This window comes from Paramacrobiotus metropolitanus, unplaced genomic scaffold (genome assembly GCF_019649055.1).
Source record: "Paramacrobiotus metropolitanus isolate TYO unplaced genomic scaffold, Prichtersi_v1.0 Parri_scaffold0000011, whole genome shotgun sequence".
Classification (NCBI taxonomy): domain Eukaryota; kingdom Metazoa; phylum Tardigrada; class Eutardigrada; order Parachela; family Macrobiotidae; genus Paramacrobiotus; species Paramacrobiotus metropolitanus.
Window position 1 is genome coordinate 353,046 of NW_026570231.1, and position 11,208 is coordinate 364,253.

Sequence of the window (11,208 nt, forward strand, 5' to 3'; positions counted from 1 at the left end):
AGCTTCCCCAAGGTCGGTGCGATTATATTCACTGATTACTGCCCTCAGCCCTTAGTAAATCAGAATAAAATGTCGACTCATCATCCGTTCTTGGAACGAAGATGTACTTATCATGACCGACTGACGGATTTAATTAGTTCTACATTTGCTGGATAAGTCATAAGCGGGCCATAGTTTCCGAAGTCTTCTTTATTTACTCGTATAGTTGGACATTTCATACAGTCGTTTGCTCGTTAATAATCTGAAGCAGATTTCCCAACAGCCACCGCTTAAAATGCAGGTTACTTGTCGGCTTCTCAATCAGGAAACTTTCACCATAGACGCCGAGCCATCCACAACCGTGAGTATTTCCATTGACGTTCTTCATTACTGACTTGGCTTTCGTTGTCTTAGTGAGATTGTGTGGTTGCAGGTCGGTGAATTGAAGAAAAAAATCGAAGAGCTCAAAGGAGACGAGTTCAAGTCGGACACCCTCAAACTGATTCATTCAGGTTTGATTCTTGCTTTGGCAGAATCTGAGAATAAGGAGTTTTTGTCCTCACTACCGTCTTTTTTAGGGAAGATATGGGATCGCAATGAAGCCACATTAGAGAGCGAAAACTACAAGGAAGCTGGATTTGTTGTGGTGATGGCTCGTAAAGCCTCAGTGAAGCCCGCAGAGACTCCCAAAGCTCCAACAGAATCAAAAGCCCAACCACAAACTGCCAGGTAAATCTGACGGAAAAAATGTCGATTTATTATACTATTCATATTCGTTTAATGTTTAGCCCAGGTTTATTTATTCTGAAATATTTGAAATGGTTTGAATAGAATCAGGGTTAGGAATGTGTGTTGTTCATAGACGAAAGGATGACGAATTGTTAGGAATTTTCCATTTTTTCTTTATATTTTCTGCTCTTGGAATTTAATTAAATTTTCTTACGTGGCTTGTCAGTCCAGATACGTACATCAAGTTCTTCTGGTGAGTCATCGACGAAATAAATTTTTATTGATTCTTTTATATATTTCCAAGTCGTTAGTCATGCTTTTTAACTTAGGAAAGCGAATACTAATTGTAGGCATACGATAATGATAAATCGCAGTTGATGGCGAATTTTAACCAAAGTTTTCTCTTTTCTGTTAGTCAACCTGCGCAGCTACCTACGCCTCCCGTCGTAGCGAACCCTGCTCCGGCGGCTGCCCTTGCTGGTCCACCTCAGAATGTCGGATTTGGAATCTCCCCGGACAAATACAATGAAATGGTAGAGGCCATTGTCCAGATGGGCTATCCGAAATCCGAAGTGGAAAGCGCTTTGCGCGCTTCCTATTTCAATCCCGAACGGGCTGTGGAATATTTGATCTCGGTATGTTAATGCCTTCTGGATTCTCTGCATCGTGAAACCGTTGACATTTTACGTTTTTTTTCGTAGGGACTGCCACCTGTCAGTGGCGGCATTCCCCCAGCCGTTCTATCCGGAAATCCCGCAGGTGCAGCGCAGCGACCAGCACAGGCTGCGCAGCCGGTTGCAGAAGCTGGAGCCGCCGCCGGAGGTGAGGATTCTCATTTCTGTTGCGTTCGTATTAATAGAAGTGAATTTGTCAGATTGTTATAATTGCGCTTTATTGTCATACTTTATTGGGACAATTTCCCTGTATTTTTGATTTAAAATGGCGGTGTACTGAAACTCAATATTGTCATTCCATAGGTGCGGATCCGTTGGCTTTTTTCCGTGATAGCCCACAATTTGCACAGATGCGACAAATGATACAACAAGATCCACAGCTTCTTCGTAATTTCATGCAGGATATTAGTCAAGCTAATCCACAACTGATGCAGGTATTATAATCTGACTGGTTTTTTCGGGAAATTATTCCTCAGTGCTGGTTTTGTAAGAGGTGCTGATTTACTGCTTGTTGTTTATGGTAATCGTACATTGTGCAAAACTGCAAATACTGTTTTACACTATATTATAGTGCTCTCTCGAAGGCTTTTTTGTTGCTTAAGCACTAAAAAGTTATCGCCGAATGAAGTTCACACTAAGTTTTATTGTAAACGTGTACAGTAAACGTTTATTTTTGCCTCAGGCCATTCGGGATCATGAAGAAGAATTTCTGGCTATGTTGAACACAGAAGCAGCCGAGGGAGATGAAGAATATCCCGAAGGACTGGAAGGTCTTCAGGCTGCGCTTGGTGGACTTGCTAATGCCGGAGGAGCTCCTCCACCAGGTGTTCATTACGTGAACGTGACACCGGAAGAGAATGCTGCCATTGAGAGAGTACGTTATCTGCTTTTTTTATTTTGTTGGAATATGTGCGAAAGAGATTCTGTAAAGCATTATTTGACATTGCTTGTTGCTGCAGCTGAAAGCAATGGGATTTCCGGAGCAGATGGTGATAGAAGCATTCTTTGCTTGCGACAAGAATGAGGAAATGGCCGCCAACTTTTTGTTATCAAATCTGGATGAATTGGATCCTGGAAGAGGGCTGTAGATGTCGTGAAGATGGACGAAGATGGTTTTAGCCGAATATTTCTGTTCCGACGTGACATGATTTTCTTCGTTTACCGGAAATCGGTTTTTCCTGGGATAGCTTTCATTATCAATAACTCGATTCGATTTGAACCGCCATGGATGATTTTGTTTGGCAGATGGGTTTAGCCGTTTTGGTTTGCTTGTCAAATATTTATTACCACGCTTTGCGTATTTACACAGTTTCCCATGCAACCTGGAACTCGCCATTCAGTTTCAGTTTTCGCAAAATTCAAAATCACATTTTTGGTGTTCGTACTTTTTTGTGGTGACTTAAAGCGATATGCTCATGCGAATTCTGCTGTGTCCGCGTTACCTGCGTTCATAACGCGCTTTTTTACTTCCTCCGAATTTTATTAAAACAGTACGAAATCTGCTATTTCCATGCAAGAATGTTATATATGCTGTCCAGCAGCAAGCGAGCATAAGAAAGATATCAGCAGTTGTGAGACGGTTCATGTTGTAAAAATAAATACGATCATTAAGCAACAACCATTATTCACTGAATAGTGGGCAAAGAAATCAGTTGCCCAGTTCCGCTTCCAGTAGAACTTCGGGAAGTTAACATTCCAGCGGCACTTCGCGACTGCACAGAAGGATGCCGCATAGTGTAATCTACAATAATTACGAAATTTAAAAGTATGCAGTTGATCACAGGGGCCTTATTGTGAGAGTTACAAGGCATGCTAACTAGTCAATGTAACCGCTACTTCATTGTTATGAATTTTATCAAGCATACTATGTCCAGATTATAATTAATAAGAGTACTGTACAACCGTCATTTACGACACGATTAGTAGCGTGCTTACTTTTCATTGCGGAAGTCAGTTTATCCTGAAGGCCTGGTACACGGACGGTTCTGCCGGACGGTAACTGAAAAGATTCTGATGCTGATCCACTCTGCGTTATGGAAAGTTTTGACTGCTGGGCGGCACAGTAATTGTTCAAAAGAATGACAAACGCAACAAAAATGATGGCAGCAGTGATACGTCCAAATGCGTCCATGGCTATTGTACTTTGTCGACTTGAGCGCAAGAGTGACCTTTTAACTAGCTGATATATAAAAGATATGCCGCAGGCTTGCAATTATAGGCAGCTTGATAGGACTTCGTAATATCACTCTCGTACAATTTGCAAAACTGATGCTGCAAATTATACTAAATCGAATTCGTATTCGTATTGCAGAGTTATGATGCGACCTTGTCAGAATCTTCCACAAGTACAGTATGCAGTAGGCAACGACTCCAAAAAAGTCTTAAGGCTCGTGACATGCAAGTCAGAAGATTTCTGTAGCAGCGATTTATATCACCAAAAGACCCCGTTTTCTTTTGCTTAGATTGTACAAAAGGCCGTGATTTTTCTCGCCACTGAATCATCAAGTTCCTGGTGTACGTAGTCAAAATTTAATTGACTAGGCAGATATCTGTTATAAGTACATGGGCAGGTTATTTATGCAACTTTTTATATGCCGTTCGTACGTTTGTGGACGGTCTTTCTGCCTTCGCCAGCACACCCATGTTTTTCCGAGCATCAGACTCATTTCTTTGCTAAAAGGACCCAGAAAAATAATACACCAAAGAATTTCAATCTTAAATGTAAAGACACCACGTCGAAAAAAGTGCCGATGCCAGCAAGTTAGTAGTCTAGCTGCCTACTGCACTTCTAGTACAGTAAGTCGAAGGTTCGTTATTAATGTTACGATTAATACCAGGTTATTAGTCACTTATTAACAGTACTTCATGATCAAGTTACAAATAGAAAATGTGCCGGTGTATACGTGCATACTTAAAGCAACAATTACATATATTTTTATTCAAATCGTGACGTGTTCATTTTCAAAACGATAAAAATCATTGCATAAAAACAGTTCAGTGTCTGCAGTTCTAATGAAATACCAAATATGTATGCACAATAATGCAGCATTGTATCTTAAGGGTATTTATTTAAAATCAATCCAGGGAACAAAGACAAACATTACGCGGCTTCTGGTGACATTTTTATAATCAGAATCAGATGAAATTCCTATCGCGCCGTTATATGCTAACATATTTAATATAACACCCGTACTGATGCTTTTAATAAGCTAGTCTGCTAGTTCTAAACGATTGCTTTACAATTGCACTCATTGTCTCACAGCAAATAATATTTTTTTCCTGCAGATATACGGATGTATTTTCATTCTTTTGCGATTTGTTCGAATCCATTCCAGGGTACAAGTTCCCACTTCAAGACGCGTATAGTGTTTGCTTGCAAACTGACGGAAAAGCACAAGCATTGTCTGCTCAGGAATTTTATTACGCAATTAATTTCATTTTTTTCTGATAAACAGATAAAATAACAATAATTAATATCTAACACAAATCATCAATGAACTAATTAATTACACATTTACTTAACTGTAACTTTCATATTAAAATTCTAGCAGTTTAAGCAGCAATCCATTCGATCCCTCCAGAACCTAGACAACTTCAATAATCCCATCCAAATTAGTCCGCTCACATTACTGCGTAGCCAAATAAGCTGCGGACAGAAGGGACAGCGCAAGCACTACATAGCCAGTTTTATACAAGTCCGGCAGCGCGAATCCTTTGCCCATATCCCAGGCTAAATGACGAATCCCGTTGAAGTAATGGTACATTAGCAACCAACCAACACCAAACTTCCCGACGAAAACCAGTATGTCATTCATCTGCCAACTCCGGATGACTTCCACGTAATAATCAAAATGCTGCGGCGCAAGAAGAATTCCTAGAGACACCACCCCCAACTGCAATCCTAAAATCAAACCCGTGGCACGATGAGTACCGGACATCATCATGGGTAACTGTGTCTGATAGATGGTCAAATGGGGAGACAGGGGCCGATTAAGCTTCTTGTTACGGTCGAAGAAGTCATCCCCGGAACGTGGCACACCCGAACCAGCTGATTCACGGAAATCCGATGGAGTGTACTTTTCGCCTTTATCCGTGTCCGGAGGTGATTTAGGAGTCCCGCGGAATTTTTCCGTCAAAATCGTGGAAGAAGTGCGCATACTCCGCAAACTGGACCACAAAACAGACTGCGATCGCAGTGCACTGTTTGCTAGAGCAAGCATCGTCTTCAGCTTTAGAAGAGCTGCAGAAAAAAAAATAGTTTTACAAGCCAAGCATACACAAACTCTAGAACAGTCAAAGAATCTCGTAGCCTTGCAAACTCTGTAAATAATAAAATCCGGTTTATGTGGTCTTGCTTCGCAAAGTAAATTTTTTAGGTACTATTATTTTAAAAAGTAATGTTTTTCGTAAAATTTAAAACGCTGGAAATGTTTGTGTCAGCAGTAGCATGCGCACAGCTAGATTACTGTAGACAGCCCACTCTGCTAGCGCCAGAGCCCCAGAACGGGCCAGGAGTAAAATCATTTGTTTACATTTCGTGACAATCGGCCAGATTTCCCGTCTGTGACTCTTTGGCACAATTTTTTTATTTCCTCCTTATTGTGTTGCAGAGAGCGAAGCTCTTCCGCTGATTTAGAAGAAGAGAGGCTAATCCAGAACTGCTTTTAAATTAAACTGCAATTCTAGATCGGATAATAATGATTAGGATATCCTCCCTGTCAAGCGTACTTAAACTCCCGAACACTTCCAGTCCACGTCCTGTAATTGTGGGATGCACTAGGTATATCTCGGGAGGATACAACGAGGACGCCACGGAACAGGTATATTGTGAATTTGGCGTTACTACGGAGTGATCGTTTAGTATAAAAATCGTGAATCTCTCGGTCTGCTCGTCTTATATGACTATGACGTGTGTTTGCAGGGCTCTGTGGTTAGTGGCCCGAACCCCAAAGAGAGATACTCTCCTGCCCATGCTGTAGGTCGCGCTTATCGAAAAAGTATCCCTGGCATTGGTGAAGTCATTGACTACGAAAAGGATGAATATGCCTGTACGTACTCCTTTTGTGGCTGGAAACATTTTATGGGCTTACAGTAAAACTTTTTAGCTTGCCTGGAACTAGGAATAGGTACGAAATTAAGTACTCGTACCTGTAACTAGCCGTAGCGCTTCTGATGGCACAACAGATTTAAGAGTGCAGCCAGTTTTATTTTTTGTTTGGTGTTGGATGCCTTTTTTTAAATCTTGTTGTTGTGAGGCGCTCTGAGAGCGTTTACTAGCTGTGTGGTTTTCTGAGGATTTATTCATATTATTGATGCAGTTTTTCCTTTCGGCAGATTTCAAAGTACGGCCTCCTGCCGCTGAGCCTGTGCTTCGACCAAAAAGGGACGTTGAGCGCTTGCACACAGAAAGTTTTGCCTTTCAGGAATGGGGCGAAGCGCGCGACGAGGTAATGCGCGACTACAAAACTCGCACGGGTATTTTAGCCCACAAATGGGATGTATCCGATGAAGAAATGAACTACACCTGGCGAGCAAATCCCGGCGGGCGCGAACCCGCCTTCCGCCAACCTTACAGTCCCCCGGAGGAATTTAACCCCAAACCGTTGCCGCCTAGCGATCCCTATGTAGTCCGCGTGCCGTATCCCCTACATCGTCGTGCCGAGATGAAACCTCTGCAACGTGGTACTACTTGGCGACTGGATCCCATGCCGTTAGTGCAAAAATACGCATCGTGGGCGGATTATGCGGATGATTATGACAGCAGTCTGGACGCTGGCGAAAAGAAGGACATGGAGCCCAGTAAAGAAGAAACACAGCTGCAGCGTGCGAAATAGTTTGTCTTCAGGTGCTGTTCATCCATGGTGTTGTGCTATTGAAGTAAATTCTGAATTTCAGAATTTTGTCACTAGACTGTATTACGAAGTGTAATCATAATAATGTCAGGGGTCTGTCGTATCCCGGATCGCGTAAAATGCAGTTGCTCGCACTTGTGTACTTATCTTCATTAACTGAGTAGTTTTCATTGGCTCGTTGTGAATTGAACCTGAAGTGTTAAAGATAATAAACATCTATTGATTACGAAAACCAAACCGTGTACATGCTAGGGGCGAAGGCGCTCTCGTAGGGTAGATCACACAACAAAGTGCAAAAACTTACCATTAGCTGCAAGCTATATCGTCTATGCCGAGTGTTGCTGGATGCGCAACAAGACCATTAGCACAAACCTATTCAAACTATGCTTCAAATGTAATTAAAAACTTTGCCGACGTGAAATGTAAATTATGTAATATAAGCATTCGGATTTTCATGGTGTCGCCATGATTTTTTCAAGTTTCTGCGGCCTAAAGCTCAAACAATTGCCTGTCTTTGTGGAAAGCATTTGTCCTTTGCTACAGGTGTTTGCTCCAGCTTGCTTTTTTATTAAGTATAAATTGATTCTAACACGTAGTTTCTGCATGCGGAATTAACTGATGACTTACTAGCCTACCCGTACCTATTTTATGCCATACTACATCCATTCGCCATATTAAACACACACATAGCACCTCTGACCATTGGTCATCTTGTAACAGCAGCGCGAATGTCTCATATTGCTTTGTGGCTTTCTGATCTGGATTTTCTGTCTCGTGTTTTTCCAGATAGAGTGTACGTTAACGTTTACGTCATCTGGCAGAAATTTACATGCGCAATGTACAGATATGAAGCATTTGCAATACGAGTACAACAGCGATCAAACTGCACAGCCATGCAAATGCGCGCATGTTTTTTATCTTCCAGTTGTGTTCATAAAACCACCCTACCACAAAATTCTTTAAGCGTTTTTTATATTTTCATTTTTCGTCCGTTTATTTGGACAGCACCGGCGTTGTGTCCACAACCAAGTAGGCGCTGGAAAGCACAACAAATTTGCTGTTTTTCCATTACGCCTGCGTGAATGGGCGATCAGTGCTGTGCGGGACCTCCGTGGCGTGACAACATGGGTGGACTACTAAGTATAACGCACTCCCCCAGGGAAGCTGCTTTGATCCATTAACTTGCATAACAGCTAGAAAATTACAAGTCTTATCGGCATCGACCCGATGATGATATAGCTTCCAGTAATTATAGAAGAATTCCACACACTGGCACTGCTGCAGCACACTGCAAATCCAGGCCAGACCACCAGTGAACGGTTTAGATATGGATGGGAATATTACCAACAGGTCAGTCCAACAGTGTCGTGGTTTGCCGCTGGGCACCTTTCAATGAGTGGTGCCGGGCGTATAATGGGACTCCCGTGTATGCGCGCGTAGCACGGCTCAGAACGGGGGAATCAAACGCTGCTCGTTATAACTCCGTGGTTTTGTCTCTAATTCGAGTAATTTTTCAAAAATGGGGGTAAGCCCCGGCATCGTGAAAGAGAAAACAGTGATTGGTGTCAAGAGCGCTGTCGGAAATCGTCATACACTGATATTTGCCTTGTGTTGTATCATTTTGGTAGTTGGGTAACAGCAGCCTCGAAACGTCGACAGAGCAAGCCAGTGCAAAGGCGCGGCAGATGGGAATGTTTTTTTAAGAGATGCAGGTTTGCAAATCACGCTGCGGTCGCAATGGAAATCTCTTGAGCTAAGTGCACAAGCAGAAATGCCCCTGTTTTGCATACACATGGGTAAAAGCAATAAATCAATGCCGTAAAATACCCACCTGTGTTTCAGTGCAAAAAAATCATGTAATACGAAACTACAAATTGCGCTTGCGTTGAGAACTGCGTAATACAATTGCAAACGTCCTACCAACGGAGAAGTTTAACTGAAACAACGAAACGGTTGATAATAATATGGTGCACTATAGATATCTATATAACATCAAAATATTACAGCCGTAACTAGCTAATTTGGTTATGAACTATGTGCATACATACTCTTTTAAATCTATATTGCTTTTAGAATAGTAAAAAATATGTAACATCTAAACTAAATAGCTGTTTCAAAAGGCGGCCACTCACTCGTTCCATATTTTATAGCTTGTTGTTTGTCATATTCACCGTTTTTCCATACCATCGGCCACATTAATCATAATGTCATCCGTTCTGATTTGGTGATCTACAGCATTTACTTAGCTTTTCTCACATTTCTGCGCAATAAAGCCATTAATCATCGGTGTCAGAGAAGTATTCCTGTTTGCCGTATAGCACTACTTGTCAAAAATAAGCCGAAAGCTTTGCATCAAAAGGATATTGCGTATCATAATTGGGTGAAGGGTATTCAGAATCTGTTCGACGACTACTGGACCTTTGATGAGCAAACCAGTTATCTCTAGCCGGCAACAGTTCAAAGGAAGGAAAGCAAAAAATTTGTTTTACTTGAAATAGTTTCATGCAAAATCGCACAATCATTCGTTTTCGATCATTCGTTTTCGATCAATCATCAAACTGGCAAGTAATTTAAATGAAGGTCGAATCACGCTTTCTGCTCTAGACTTTTCGTTGCGCACTCTATACTTCTAAGAATGTATGTGAATGTTGAAACTAAAATACGATATTTATATCTATATTAGCTTGGTAGTTTGGTTTATTTATATCAGATGCAGCGCAAATTCCGTGTTGTTATTATTGGAAGTTTTTCCTTTGTCTGCGTTGAATTTTAGCGAGTTATAGCAATTTTCACTCTAAGAAAACATCAGTCAGGCAATGATCTTCGGATCATCGATTATTTTCTCGGGATCCAAAGTGCCAATTAACGTTGACAAATCGTTTTTATCTGTCTTCGTGATCCGCGAAAGAGTACCACTGATATCCTAGCCGCTGTAGTTTTTATCCATCGCACGTAAAAATAAAACTCATCCATAAACCTGGGAATAAACCAAATACAATAAACTCACCAGTCACCAAATTATGACTAATAATTTTTGTAAATGTTATTCGAATAAAATAACTTACACTTTATTGCAAATCGCAATGTACACACACACTGACGAATTCTGTTGTCTGCTGGTGTGCGGGTGTACGTGAATGGAACTTGTTTGGATGCAGCTTGTCGCTCGCTCCGGCTTTCCGGCTGTGTGGAAGTCGCGTAGACTTGCTTCAGTGCGACTGCGGAATGGAAGCCAGAAAGCATCATCAGCTAGTTTCAATTTCCTGATGGACTTATTCCATTCATTTTAAGAAATCTCATTTCCCGTATTCTACTCTTATTTTGTGGCGGAGTGCAGTATTGCTCAAACTGATCGGGATATGCGGTGTACACAATAATTATTAAAAGAGTTACTGTACTTACATTACGTGGTGTGCGGTAGGGTTGTAGAGGAGATACCAATAGTGCCGGTAAGTACTAGATTTTCTGCAATCATACCACTGCATTTTAACAAGAAGCACAATGTAACTGCAATACAACTTACTATACGTATGTATCACAATCATGATAGAGTAATTAAAAGGTGTAATATACGCCATGAACATACAAAAGTGGGCAAATAACGCATAAGTTTTAGTCGAAGCATTTTTCATGCAAATTCTGTTTGATATGGGGAACATCAAGACAGGAATTCTAAATTCTGTATTATGTGATGCCACGTGTTCATGCGTAGCAAGGACAACAAATATTTCTTAAAATCGTTTTCAAACCACACAGAGACCGACAAATATCAGATTTAGCTACCACTACTGCAACGGGGTTAAATAGTACGTACGTAGTGAAATGTTTGTAACCTTTTTGTTCAAGTTCAAGCAAGTAGCTTAAAAGAACTCAAACAAATTCAGCGAATATTAACTGCTGAAAACCAGGTTCCCATAATTATTTACCACTGTGCTATATGCATTCTTAGGCGGAGCCTTTCCCGTAATAACCAT

The 11,208-nt window shown here is 41.2% G+C and overlaps 3 protein-coding genes across 3 annotated transcripts; 2 read left to right on the forward strand and 1 right to left on the reverse strand.

The window, feature by feature from the left end:
* Positions 1-51: 51 nt before the first annotated feature.
* On the forward strand, positions 52-2,884 carry LOC129583799 (UV excision repair protein RAD23 homolog B-like). Its single transcript, XM_055475770.1, has 8 exons — positions 52-340; positions 413-491; positions 558-708; positions 1,124-1,343; positions 1,410-1,530; positions 1,686-1,816; positions 2,065-2,256; positions 2,342-2,884. The coding sequence occupies exons 1-8, from the start codon at positions 275-277 to the stop codon at positions 2,468-2,470; spliced, it is 1,089 nt and encodes a 362-aa protein (XP_055331745.1). The 5' UTR covers positions 52-274; the 3' UTR covers positions 2,471-2,884.
* Positions 2,885-4,765: 1,881 nt separating this feature from the next.
* LOC129583563 (succinate dehydrogenase cytochrome b560 subunit, mitochondrial-like) lies at positions 4,766-5,831 on the reverse strand. The gene has a single exon (XM_055475393.1). The coding sequence runs from the start codon at positions 5,600-5,602 to the stop codon at positions 5,009-5,011; it is 594 nt and encodes a 197-aa protein (XP_055331368.1). The 5' UTR covers positions 5,603-5,831; the 3' UTR covers positions 4,766-5,008.
* LOC129583560 (uncharacterized) lies at positions 5,743-7,455 on the forward strand. Its single transcript, XM_055475392.1, has 3 exons — positions 5,743-6,202; positions 6,304-6,430; positions 6,717-7,455. Exons 1-3 carry the CDS (start codon positions 6,080-6,082, stop codon positions 7,214-7,216), a joined length of 750 nt encoding a protein of 249 aa, XP_055331367.1. The 5' UTR covers positions 5,743-6,079; the 3' UTR covers positions 7,217-7,455.
* Positions 7,456-11,208: the final 3,753 nt, after the last annotated feature.